Source organism: Elephas maximus, chromosome 2, assembly GCF_024166365.1.
Source record: "Elephas maximus indicus isolate mEleMax1 chromosome 2, mEleMax1 primary haplotype, whole genome shotgun sequence".
Taxonomy (NCBI): Eukaryota; Metazoa; Chordata; class Mammalia; order Proboscidea; family Elephantidae; genus Elephas; species Elephas maximus.
Genome location: NC_064820.1, coordinates 198,392,001 through 198,405,462, shown reverse-complemented (window position 1 = coordinate 198,405,462; position 13,462 = coordinate 198,392,001). Strand labels below are relative to the sequence as shown.

The following is a 13,462-nucleotide window of genomic DNA, read 5'->3' as shown; positions in this document are numbered from 1 at the left end:
TTTATGGTGTAGATCTATAAGTTTCCAAAGACTAGCCATGTTTAACCCTCTGGGGGTCCAATCCATCTTGGGGCTTGGAGTGGAAGATGGCCCAGCCATGACCAACAACCCAGTAGGGCCCATGCCAGGTGGACTGGGGTCATGACAGGGCTTCAGTCTCATTGAGCATCTCAGGTGCTGGCTAAGGAAACTGAAGTAGAAGTTCAGTCATCCAGATGGGGCTCCCAGAGCTGACTGAAGGAAAAGGATCCTGAGACTCAGTAGGCCGACTGCAGGTTAACAAAGAAGAGGCTAAGAGCAGGAGGCCTAGCTCAGACTGCCTGGGTTCAAATCTCTGCCCTCTGCTTACCAGCTTTATGATCTTGGGCAGGTTACTTTATTTGCTTGTTCCTCAGTTTGCTCATCTGCAAAATAGACATGATAGATGTAATAACAGGTACCCACCTTCAGGTGTTTCGGAGGGTTAAGTGAGTTAATTTATGTCCATTACTTCAAATGTACCTGCCATAGTAGCCTCTGGGCGGTGTAAATGGTTAAGCGCTCAGCTACAAACTAAAAGGTTGGCGGTTTCAATCCACCCAGAGGCACCTCTGAAGAAAGTCCTGGCAGTCAGATTCTGAAAGATCACAGCCGTTGAAAACGTTGCGAAGCATATTCTACTCTGCCACATGGGGGTCGCCATGAGTAGGAATCAACTCAGTGGTAGCCGGTTGGTTCTTTTTTGGTTTGACACATAGTGACCTCTTGATACATGCTGACTGTCATTGTCCTGGACCTTTGGCAATCTAGATGACCCTCCAGCCCCCATTGACTGGGGAAGTCGAGCTCAATGACAGACCCCCTGCCTTGTCAAAAAGACGGCCTTGGGAAGCCTCCTTAAAGACATGGGTCTTTCAGACACTGTCTCCCAGATACTTTCTGCCAGAGGACTTTCCTAACGACAGATCTCAGTGACTGCTTCCTAGGTGCTCCCCTCCAGACCTGGCCTCTCTATCACCTGTCTCCAAATACCCCTCCTTCCTTGCCACCTCTCCCTGTATGGCTGCATCACCTGTTTTTGTTGTTAGGTGCCGCCAAGTCGACTCCCACTCATAGCCTCCCTACAGGCCCAGGTTTATAGATTAGCCTGGGGGAGGCCTGGTGAGACTGGCCAAAAGGGGCTGGCCAGGTGACTGAGTGGCCTCTTCCAGTTGGGCACTGCCACCCCGTCGTGGTCCAAGCGGCACATGAACAGAACCGGGTGCTCAACACCAACAGCCGCTACCTGCACGACAACATCGTCAATTATGCAAGGAGGCTTGCAGAGACCCTGCCAGAGCAGCTCTGTGTGTTCTACTTCCTAAATTCTGGGTAAGTGGACCATGCCAGCCCTGGCAGGAGGGTGAGACAATGAAGAGAGTTGCTCACATGGGCGCAACATAGAGTAGCAGATCATGTGGACTGTGGGGAGGAAAGTCCCTTGATGTGCCTGGCTCCTGAGTAGCCTAGCCGTGCACCCTTGTGGATTACATGTCAGATCCAGTTTCCTTGTCTCTTAGGCATGCGGTTAGCTCCCCTTCAGGATCATTGTTGGGGGTCTATGAGGTGAAATAGTCCATGATTTCTGCCTTATGAATCCACAGCACAGTAGTAAGGGATACAGCGCAAACCTCTGTCCTCAGATTGCTCAGTGAGGAACAGAAATATGAAGTGATTCTTCAAAGAAATGCAGGATTACAAAGAGGGGTCAGTGTCTGGAGGGAAAGTGCAGGGTATAACAAACGGTACATGACCTGTTCCAGGGGGTTGGGGAAGGCATTCCTGGATAAGTGACATTAAGCTGAGAGCTGAAAACTGACCAGGAGACAGGAAAAGCCTGTGCAAAGGCCCTGTGGCAGGAAGGGCATAGCATGCTAGCACATAGGAGGAACTGAAAGAAGGCCAATGAGGAAGGGGAGGGTGTGCAAGCTGGCACTGGAGAGGATGGCAGGGCCCAATCACCCAGGGCCTAAGCAGCCAAGTGAGGAATCCTTTTTTAACCTAAGAGCATTGGGAAGGCATTGAAGGGTTTTAATCAGGGAAGTCATGTAATCAGGACTGGGGGAGAGCAAGAATGGACACCGTTAGGAACCAATCAGTGGCCAGGTGAAAGGGGATGGTAGCTTGAACTAGGGCAGCAGAGACAGAAAGGGACAGATAAAGTGTACCTGAAAGTAGTGCAGTGTACCTGGGAGAGAACATTCCAGCAACTCTAGGTAGTGGTGTTCCGAGTATAGTAATGATTATTACCACCATCATTGCCATCTACATACTACATTCATTAGTCCTCTTCTCCCCCAGTAATTTCTGGGAATTGCCATCTTCATTTTACAGATAAGGAGACAGCAGTTCAGCTTGTCCAGGGTCATCCATCCAGGAGAGGGTGGAGCCAGAGTGAGAACCCAAGACCATCTGGCTCCTAGTCAGGTTCTTTGAGGCAAGCAGGAGTCCAGTGAGCCCTGGGCCCAGGAGTTGGTGCTTCCTTGATGCTAGAAAAAAGGAATATTCTTGCTGGCTTCCCCCACCACATGTATTCTTGTGTGGGTTCCAGTGACTTCCATGGCGCCAAACCCAATGGTCTCTTTGCCCTGTTGTACTCTGTCTCTTGGCAGTATTAGACAGACTGAACCACTTTCTTGGGAGATGCTTCTTTCCTCTCCAACTTCCAGCACACCATGCTGTTTCCCCCAAACTTCTCTGGCCCTCTCCTCTATTTACGTTTCTGTCTCCTCCTCCTTTGCTCTTCGGGGTTGGCCCCAGGCCATTTTCCTCTCCAAATCCTCTCCCTATGTGGCCTCATCCATCCCCACAGCTATAACATCATCTGTAGGCTGATGACACCCAGATTTATGTCCCAAGCTTAGACGTTGCTCATGTGTTCCAGACTCGGGTTTTAACTGCCTACCTCACGTCTGACAAACATCTCTAATTTAACATGTCCAAGAGTGAGCTCTTGCTGGTCTTCCACCAGCACCTGGTATGGGAATTGGTACTGGCTCTCCCCTACCAGGCCCAGACGGTTACCCCAGACCTTACCAAGAAGACCGTTCCCCCACACCCTACCCTGTAAATGGCTTCCTAAATGGCCCCCTCTCCCTGGACACCCTCCCCTCAGTCCGGTCTCCCCCACTTTCCATTCCTTCTACTCAATTAGACATACAGCCAGAGGCTGCCTTCTGAAATGCGTTAAGTCATGTCCCTTCTCTGATTAAAACCCTTCAGTGGCTTCTCATGGCACTGAGAATTCAACCCTGGCTCCTCCTGAGGCCCACGAGGTCTTGGAACCTAGCCCCTGCATGTCCCTCAACTTCCCCCAACCTGTGCCCCACCTGGTTAGACCCTGCCCTGCCTCAACCTCTCTGAGTTCCCTGAGCACACCAGCTCATTTCCCTCCCAAGGCCTTGGCTCATGCTGCTCTGTCTGCCAGGGAACTTCTCTATGTGGCTGGTCCTTTGGCCTCAGGATTCAGTGTCTGTAATTCCTTGTAGGGCCTCCCTGGGCTGTCTGCCACCCTCTCTTTCAGCACCCTGTTTCCACTGTAGCGCATATCAAACTGATCATTATTTTCTTTCTCCATCCTTTTGCTTCCATGACTCACACTAGAATGTAAGCTCCATGAAAGACAGGGCCATCTGTTGTATTTACTATGTCAGCCCCTAGCTCCAACCACCATGCCTAGCACAGAGAAGGCATTTGATAAACACTTACTGAGTGAATGAATGGAATCCTGAGAACCATCTTGCTGGTGGAGGGCCCCTCCTTCCCAAGGGTCTCCCTGTGGGAAGCCGTCACCAGGAGGGAGAGCGGGGCTACAGCACTGCCTTGACTGTGCCCTCAGATGGCCATTTGAGCAGCACCCACCTTTTCTGCCACAGGTCAGAAGCCAATGACCTGGCCCTGAGGCTGGCTCGCCAGTACACGGGACACCAGGACGTGGTGGTGCTGGACCAGTAAGTCCCACTCACAGCCCTGCCCTTCCAAGAAGCCCTGGGCCTGCACACTTGTTGTGGATCAGTGAGGCTCTGACTGGATATATCTTAGTCAGGGTCCCCTAGAGAAACAAACCCAGTAAGATATAGATAAGGTCCCTGGATGGCAAAAATGGCTTGGGCTCACCTACTAATCCAAAGGTCAGCAGCACGTTGAAAGAAAGACCTGGTGGTCTACTGTAAAGATCACAGCCAAGAAAACCCTGTGGAGCAGTTCTACTCTGTAACACATGGGGTTGCCATGAACCAGAATCAACTCGGCAGCAAAGGGTGTTTTTTCATTTGTTTGTTTAAATATATATAGAGAGAGAGAGATTTTAGTATATTAAGGAATTGGCTCATGTGATCACGGGGGCTGGCATATCCAAAATCTGTAGGTCAGGTGACAGGCTGGAGATTCCCGTACACTTGTGTGCCAAAATCCATAGGTCAGGCAACCAGAAGAGTGGAGAACTTCTGGCAAGATGGCTCTTTACACCCCGGGAAAACTCTTTTTTCTCTCAAGGGCTCATTGAACTGATTGGATGAGGCCAACCCAGATTATGGAGGGTAATCTACTTACTTAAGGCCAACTGATTTAAACAGTTGTGACTACTTCATGGAGTCCCTGGGTGGTGCAAACGTTGATGCACTCAGCTGCTAACCAAAAAGTTGGAGGTTTGAGTCCACCCAGAGACACCTCAGGGGATAAGCCCGGTGATCTACTTGTGAAAAATCAGCCACTGAAAACCCTCTGGAGCACAGTTCTACTCTGAAACACAGGATATCACCGTGGGTCAGACTCAACTCGACAGCAACTGGTCAGGTTTTTGTTTTTGTTTTTTTGGTTTGAACATCTAAAAGAAAAAAAAAAATTCTCAAAATTGGACCAATAAAAAACTACAGTACACTTCTGCAAGAAACCAAAAGAGACTTACATAAGTGGAAAAACATACCTTGCTCATGGATAGGAAGGCTTAACATTATAAAAATGTCTATTCTACCAAAAGCAATCTATACATTTAATGCAATTCTGATCCAAATTCCAATGGCATTCTTTAATGAGATGGAGAAACAAATCGCCAACTTCGTAGGGAAGGGAACGAGACCTCAGATAAATGAGGCATTACTGAAAAAGAAGAACAAAGTGGGAGGCCTTACTTTACCTGATTTTAGAACCTATTATACTGCCACAGTAGTCAAAACAGCCTGGTACCGGTACAACAACAGATACATAGACCAATGGAACAGAACTGAGAATCCAGATGTAAATCCATCCACATATGAGCAGTTGATATTTGACAAAGGCCCCAAAACAGTTAAATGGGGAAAAGACCGTCTTTTTAACAAATGGTGCTGGCATAACTGGATATCCATCTGCAAAAAAATGAAACAAGACCCATACCTTGCTCCATGCACAAAAACGAGCTCAAAATGGATCAAAGACCTAAATATAAAATCTAAAACAATAAAGATCATGGAAGAAAAAATAGGGACAACATTAGGAGCCCTAATACATGACATAAACAGTATGAAAAACATTATTAAGAATGCAGAAGAAAAACCAGATAACTGGGAGCTCCTAAAAATCAAACACCTATGCTCATCCAAAGACTTCATCAAAAGAGTAAAAAGACTACCTACAGACTGGGGAAAAGTTTTAAACTATGACGTTTCCGATCAGCATCTGATCTCTAAAATCTACATGATACTGCAAAAATTCAACTACAAAAAGACAAATAACCCTATTAAAAAATGGGCAAAAGATATGAATAGACACTTCCCTAAAGAAGACATTCAGATAGCTAACAGATACATGAAGAAAGGCTCACGATCATTAGCCATTAGAGAAATGCAGATCAAAACTACAATGAGATTTCATCTCCAACAAGGCTGGCATTAATCCAAAAAACACAAAATAATAAATGTTGGAGAGGCTGTGGAGAGATTGGAACATTTCTACACTGCTGGTGGGAATGTCAAATGGTACAACCACTTTGGAAATCAATTTGGCACTTCCTTAAAAAGCTAGAAATAGAGCTACCATACGATCCAGCAATCCCACTCCTTGGAATATATCCTACAGAAATAAGAGCCTTTACACAAACAGATATATACACACCCATGTTTATTGCAGCACTGTTTACAATAGCTAAAAGATGGAAGCAACCAAGGTGCCCATCAACAGATAAATGGATAAATAAATTTATGGTATATTCACACAATGGAAGAGTACGCATCGATAAAGAACGGTGAGGAATCTATGAAACATTTTATAACATGGAGGAACCTGGAAGGCATTATGCTGAGTGCAATTAGTCAGTTGCAAAAGGACAAATATTGTATAAGGCCACTATTATAAGAACTTGAGAAATAGTTTGAACTGAGAAGAAAACATTCTTTTGTGGTTACGAGAGGAGGGAGGGTGGGAGGGGGTAGTCACTAATTAGATGGTGGATAAGAACTACTTTAGGTGAAGGGAAAGAGCACACAATACAGGGGAGGTCAGCACAACTGGACTAAACCAAAAGCAAAGAAGTTTCCTGAATAAACTGAATGCTTCAAAGGACAGTATAGCAGGAGCAGGGGTTTGGGGACCATGATTTCAGGGGACATCTAAGTCAATTGGCAAAATAAAATCTATTAAGAAAACATTCTGCATCTCACTTTGAAGAGTGGCATCTGGAGTCTTAAACACTAGCAAGCAGCCATCTAAGATGCATCAATTGGTCTCAACCCACCTGGATCAAAGGAGAATGAAGAACACCAAGGACACAAGGTAATTACGAGCCCAAGAGACAGAAAGGGCCACATGAACCAGAGACTACGTCACCCTGAGACCAGAAGAACTAGATGGTGCCCGGCTACAACCGATGACTGCCCTGACAGGGAATACAACAGAGAACCCCTGAGGGAGCAGGAGAGCAGTGGGATGCAAACCCCAAGTTCTCATAAAAAGACCAGACCTAATGGTCTTACTGAGACTGGAAGGACCCCGGTGGTCATTGCCCCCAGACCTTCTGTTGGCCCAGGACAGGAACCATTCCCAAAGCCAACTCTTCAGACATGGATTGGACTGGACAATGGGTTGGAGAGGGATGCTGGTGAGGAGTGAGCTTCTTGGATCAGGTGGACACTTGAGACTATGTTGGCATCTCCTGCCTGGAGGGGAGATGAAAGGGTGGAGGGGGTTAGAAGCTGGTGAAATGGACACGAAAAGAGAGAGTGGAAGAAGAGCGGGCTGTCTCATTCAGGGGAGAGTAATTGGGAGTGTGTAGCAAGGTGTATATGGGTTTTTGTGAGAGAGACTGACTTGATTTGTAAACTTTCACTTAAAGCACAAGAAAAATTATATTAAAAAAAAAATTGGACCAATAAGTAACATCATGATAGATAGAGAAAATATTGAAGCTGCCAACAATTTCATTTTACTTGGATCCCACATTCAATGCCCGTAGAAACAGCAGTCCAGAAATCAAACGATGCGTTGCATTGGGCAAGTCTGCTGCAAAAGACCTCTTGAAAGTCTTAAACAGCAAAGATGTCACTTTGAGGGCTAAGGTATGCCTGACCCAAGCCATGCTATTTTCAATCACCTCATATGCATGCGAAAGCTGGGCAGTGAATAAGGAAGACCGAAGAAGAATTGATGCCTTTGAATTATGTTGTTGGTGAAGAATAATGAATATACCATGTACTTCCAGAAGAACAAACAAGTCTGTCTTGGAAGAAGTACAGCCAGAACGCTCCTTAGAAGGGAAGACAGCAAGACTTTGTCTCACATACGTTGGACATATTATCCGGAGGGACCAGTCCCTGGAGAAGGACATCATGCTAGGTAAAGCAGAAAGTCAGCAAAAGAGAGGAAGACCCTCCACAAGATGTAGTCACATAGTGGCTGCAACAATGGGCTCAAACATAGCAACGATTGTGGGGATGGTGTAGGACTGAGCAGTGTTTCGTTCTGTCGTATGTAGGGGTTGTTATAAGTCGGAACTGACTCAGTGGCACCGAATAACAACAACATAACAGCATCTAGACTACTGTTTGACCAAACAACTGAGCGCCGTAACCTAGCCGGGCTGACACATAAAATTAACCATCCCAGTGTGTCCTAGGCCAGGCAGGGTGAGAGGCCTGGGTGATTGCAGGGAAGCCTGACAGGCAGGGGAAGGGGCCACAGAGACCTCTGTTCTGTAAGGGCACCTCCTGGGGAGCAGAGAATGCTTTGTAAGGTGGTAAACGTTTGTCCCACAACCTTTAAAATATTGAAGTTGTCCCAACAGCTATTGTTAGTTGCCATCAAGTTGGCTCCAACTCACAGTGACCCCATGTACAACAGGACAAAACTGTGCCAGGTCCTGCACCATCTTCATGATCATTGGTATGCTCGAGTCCATTGTGGCCACTGTGTATTTCCAGTACCTTTCAACCTAGGGCTCATATTCCAGCACTCAATTAGACACTATTCTGTTGTGATCCATAGGGTTTTCACAGGCGGATTTCCGGAAGTAGATCACCAGGCCTTTTTTCCAAGTCTGTCTTAGTCCGGAAGCTCTGCTGAAACCTGCCTACCATGGCTGACCCTGCTGGTATTTGATAATACTGGTTGCATAGCTTCCAGCATCACAGCAACATGCAAGCCATCACAGTATGACAAACTGACAGATGAGTAGTGGGTCCCCTATAGGACCAGGTGTGGCACATGATTGTACTTTAAGACTCAGTGTGACCCTGAAGGAGAAAGCTGGACCCAGAACACTTAAATGATAAGCCCTCTTTTCATAGCTTGTAGGTGGCATTTCCAGGAAGCCTTGCTAGAGGACGTGGTACTATGATAAGGGTCAGCCTTCCCCACGTGTCTCCTGAGGCAAGTAGAGGAGTCCATGCTGTCTGGGCCTAAGCCTACCTCCCTTTCCTCCACAGTGCATATCACGGTCACCTGAGCTCCCTGATCGACATCAGCCCCTACAAGTTCCGGAACCTGGAAGGCCAGAAGGAGTGGGTCCACGTGGTATGCACTGCCCGCGTCGGCAGCAGGTCAGGGCCCACCCCCATACCTGGTGACACAGAACTGTCACTCCCCACAGGCACCACTCCCAGACATCTACCGGGGCCCCTACCGGGAGGACCACCCCAACCCTGCAGAGGCCTACGCTAGTGACGTGAAGCATGTAATCGACAGCGCCCAGGAGAGGGGCCGGAAGGTACCACCTCTCACACTGGCTGAGCCCTGCTAGCACTAGATGTCGCACCCTCTGTGTGCAGAATTCTGGGAGCCCAGAGGGGAGGCAGGCCAGGCCCTGCCTTTGAGGAGTCCAGCAGATGTGATAAGGGCACAGATAGAGAGATGTCTTGGGTGTGATGGGAGACCTGGTGGGAGGCCTAACCCAGGCTGGTGGGTGTGGATGGGAAGGAGGGATCTTTGAAGGAGGTTGTCTCACTTTTCTAATGCTCCTGTAACAGAAATGCCATGAGTGGGTGGCTTTAAAGTAGACATTTATTTTCTAATAGTTCTGGAGGCTAAAAGTCCAAGTCAGGGTCTTAGCTGTGTTGATTCCTTCCTTGTAGGTGGACCAAGGCATTACTTGGTTCCTTGGCTTGTAGACGAGCCTCACATGGCATCTGTCTTCCCCCCACGTATGCATATTTCTGTGTCTGATCCACCCTTTTTAAAACACAGAAGTGACTAGGCTCAGGAGCCACCCTGTACTGGCATGACCTCAGCTGACCCCTTGATTACATTACATTTGATTCCATTACGAAAGGTTATTGCGCTGCGTTAGATTAGGTCACATACGCAGGTATAGGGGTTAGGATTCCAACACATATTTTGGGGGGACACAATTCAATCCATATCAGAGGTGCCACCTGATTTCAGTAACAGGTGAGTAGGGGTTAGCCACGCAGCAGGGGTGGGAGGGTAGAAGAGGAAGGCATCCCTGTAGAGTGGATAGTGGGTAACTTTGCCCAGAGGGGACAAGCCATGTAGGGTGAGGGGCCAGGCTGAGCGGGTTGGGGATGAGCCTAGAGAGACAGGCAGGGCCCAGGTGCCCCTAGGCCTCAGGTGCTGTGGGCTGGAACTTTTCCCTGGAGGCAAGGACAGCCATGGGAGAGTTTGAAGATCAGGGCTGTGCACTAGAGCATACCTTTAGGTTGTGTGGAGGGTGGTTCGAACGGGGCCAGCCTGCAGGTGGGTGACCCTAAAGAGGCTGGGGGTCTGAGTAAGTGATGGGGAGGCCTTGGGATAGATTAACCATTAAGCAAGGTACACATGGGCTTACTTGTGCTTACTTACTAATCTGTAGTACACAATTTCACATGGGTCTCACCACATTGTCACTACAGATTATTAATTGAGTGCAAGTAAGCCCGTGCATACCTTACTAGTTGGGTATTCCATCCCAGGGAGGCCTGACCAGGGCAGTATGGTAGAGATGGAGTGGGGAGGTGGGGGCAGGAGGGACATGTTGTACCAGGGAATGAGGATGGCCACGTGAGAACAGGCAGAAGGCCATTAGAGGCAGATGAGGCACTCCGGGAGGGGGAAGGCTCCACTGGAGGAGTAATGAGCTGAGCTCGGGTTACAGGGCAGAGGAGGGCAGCTCTGCAGCCTGGAGGTTGCTGGGGTCAAAACAGGGCCACCTGAACTGGGTCCTGCAGGCCTCTGTGTTTAGATGCTCTTCACCCATTTACATAAAACATGAAAAGAGAATTGCTCTGCTTACGACAGGGAGGGAGACAGGCATCGCATCCCATCCGCCCATCCCTCATCCCTGCAGTGGCCTCTGAATCCCCTCCAAGGCAGAGTACCGCTTGGAAGTCATTACTTAAGCAGCAGGGGTCATGAAGGGATCCAAGCTGGGCAGCATCGTCGCTGGGCAGCTCGAGCTCAGGCCTCGGTGTTGACACATCCTCTGGTGGCAGGCGGAGGAGGGGCTGGAAGAGGCAAACAGGAGCAGCTGCCAGAGTCCAGGGCGGAGACAGGCAGGTCCACCGGGAGGCCAGAGCATACACATGGAGGGAAGGAGTGGACTCCAGAGAAGTCAGGAGAGCCAGTAAGCTGTGCTGGCTGATTGGATGGGGGCAGGATCAACGATGGGGGGCCAGATTTCTGTCCTGGGGCAGGACAGGGGTAATGCTGGTCTCCAGATAAGGAATAGAAGGAGGAACAGCCTTATGGGGGAAATGGGTGAATTTAGTGTGGGGCATGCTGAGTACGAGGGGCCTGGAGGCATCCCAGTGGTAAGAGTTAGTTTGAGGCTGACCCCTCCGTTTATTGTGGAGTCCACAGTCAGGCTCAGCGGTGGCCTACTCGGTCCGCTTGCAGCCCTCACTGAGCCGTGTCGGCAGAACACACTGAGCTGGCCACTCCACCCAGCCAGGTGGTTTCTGACACCCCATCTCGTCCACAGATCGCAGCGTTCTTCGTGGAGTCTCTGCCCAGTGTGGGAGGGCAGATAATCCCCCCTGCGGGCTACTTCCCAAGAGTGGCTGAGTGAGTAGGTGGCAGGGGCTGTCCCTGAGAGGGAAGAATACTAACACGGTTTCCCAATCTTTGTCCTGAACCCCAACCTCACCTGGCCTTTTGCCAGAATTTTGAGGAAAAGCCCCTGAAGAAGCAGAGGCCAGCTGTTAACCCAAGGACCTCCACCTTAGTGGTGACAGACCCAGGACCCAGAGCCCCAAGATCTCCCACCTCTGGTTCCAATCCCCCACAATCCCTGTCAGCACTCCCTCCTCTGCACAGGCACATCCGTGGGGCCGGAGGAATCTTTGTCGCCGATGAGATTCAAGTTGGCTTTGGTCGCGTGGGCAAGCATTTCTGGGCCTTCCAGCTACAGGGGGAGAACTTTGTCCCCGACATTGTCACCATGGGCAAGCCCATTGGCAATGGCCACCCTCTTGCCTGCGTGGCCACAACCCAGGCTGTGGCGAGGGCATTTGAAGCCACTGGTGTCGAGTACTTCAACACGGTGAGTGAGGAGGCCCCGCTGGGCTCTGCTAAGCATGGACAACCGGCTCGTCCTTAATGAACAAAGCACAGGCCCAGCACTGGGCACAGCACCAAGACTGCTGGGATGCCGTCTGTGTTACTTACCTAGTACTGCTATAACAGAAACACCACAAGTGGAAGAAGTTAAAGAACAGAAACTTATTTTCTCACAGTTCCGGAGGCTAGAAGTCCACGTCAGGGTCCCAGCTGTCCTGATTTCTTCTTTGTCAGTAGCCCCCGGGCCTTCTGGTTCCTTGCCTTGTAGACAGTTCTCACACAGCATCTGTCTTCCCCCATGTGTGTGCTTCTGTGTCTAATCTGCCCTTTTTATAACTCAGAAGTGATTCGGTTTAGGATACACCCTACACTGGTAATGGCCACATTAACCTAACAAAGAAATCCAGCTTTCCAAATGGGCTCACTTCCACAGGTACAAGGGTTAGGATTCCAACACACATTTTAGGGGACACAATTCATCCATCACACCATCCTCAGGGAGCTGACAGTCAGGTCAGAGGGAAAAACATAGAACATTTTAAAAAGTCAGCTTCCATCCAAAAGCTGATTCAAGGGACCATGCTGTTGAAAAATACCTAGCAAGAATGCAAGCGTCCCTCTCCCACTTCAGTATAATCTGCCTGCTGTGTCCCAGGCCCTGTGCCAGGTGCTGGAGCTACAGAGCCGGTTAAGCTGAGCGAGGAGCTCCGTCTGGGCAACGGACGTGGTCTGGAGCAGTGTTCACATTACAGTAGCCCCTTAGAAAAGGGGACAGCTCCCTGTCCTTGGGGGACAGGGTCAAGAGCTCTCCCTAAGTTGGCCATTGGATTGCAGGAGAAGCAAAGGCCTGTTCAGTGGCCCTGAGAGACCTAGTGCAGGGTGGGTATGGGGAGTGTGCTGCCAGGCGGGAGCCTCACCTTGAAGAGGTAAGGAGTGCAGGCTGGCTCTGAAGGCAGTAAGGGAGCCTAGGAGAATGTTGGTTGGGGAGAGATGAGGCCTGAAGCATACTTTGGAAAGTTCTCTGGCGACAATGTGGAGAAAGAGCTGAAAGCAGGAAGAGACTGGTGAAGGCCAGAGAGAGAGGCCCAAATCTGGGCGCAGGGAGGTAGGAAAGCATAGGAGTTGAAGGAAAGAACACCTATAACAACAACAAAAAACTAGTTTGAATTGGGGTTGAAACATGTCAGGATTGGCAAGGTGGATAAGGCAGAGGAGTCCTGAAGGGTGGGGGAAGTGATGCTTTGGCTGTGGCAGAGGGCTGGTGCTTTCGGCAAAGTGTCAGTCTCTGATGGAGCATCTGTCCTGGACACGCTCACTGTCACGGGAGACAGACTCAGACACACGATCACGAGACTGTGGAGGAGGGCTTAATGGAAGTAGTGTGTTCCCAGTGCTGTGAGCACCAGGGCGAGAAGGGGTGAGGGGCTGGAAGGTAAGGCCAGAGCTAAGTCTCAAGGATGAGAAGGAATGAGCCTTGCAAAGA

General features: G+C 49.4%; 1 protein-coding gene across 7 annotated transcripts in view; it reads left to right on the top strand.

Annotated features, from left to right (window-relative positions):
* The window catches only part of PHYKPL (5-phosphohydroxy-L-lysine phospho-lyase), a 45,692-nt gene that overhangs the window by 2,279 nt on the left and 29,951 nt on the right, over window positions 1–13,462 (top strand). For 4 of the 7 annotated variants that reach the window (XM_049874461.1, XM_049874460.1, XM_049874464.1 and 1 more), the window contains exons 3-8: window positions 1,191–1,350; window positions 3,894–3,968; window positions 8,913–9,000; window positions 9,077–9,193; window positions 11,402–11,484; window positions 11,737–11,962. In XM_049874461.1, the coding sequence (XP_049730418.1) occupies window positions 1,191–1,350; window positions 3,894–3,968; window positions 8,913–9,000; window positions 9,077–9,193; window positions 11,402–11,484; window positions 11,737–11,962 (749 nt within the window). Of the gene's footprint in view, window positions 1–1,190; window positions 1,351–3,893; window positions 3,969–8,912; window positions 9,027–9,076; window positions 9,194–11,401; window positions 11,485–11,736; window positions 11,963–13,462 lie in introns of all 7 variants that reach the window. The other 3 variants (XM_049874462.1, XM_049874466.1, XM_049874465.1) reach the window with 3 other exon arrangements.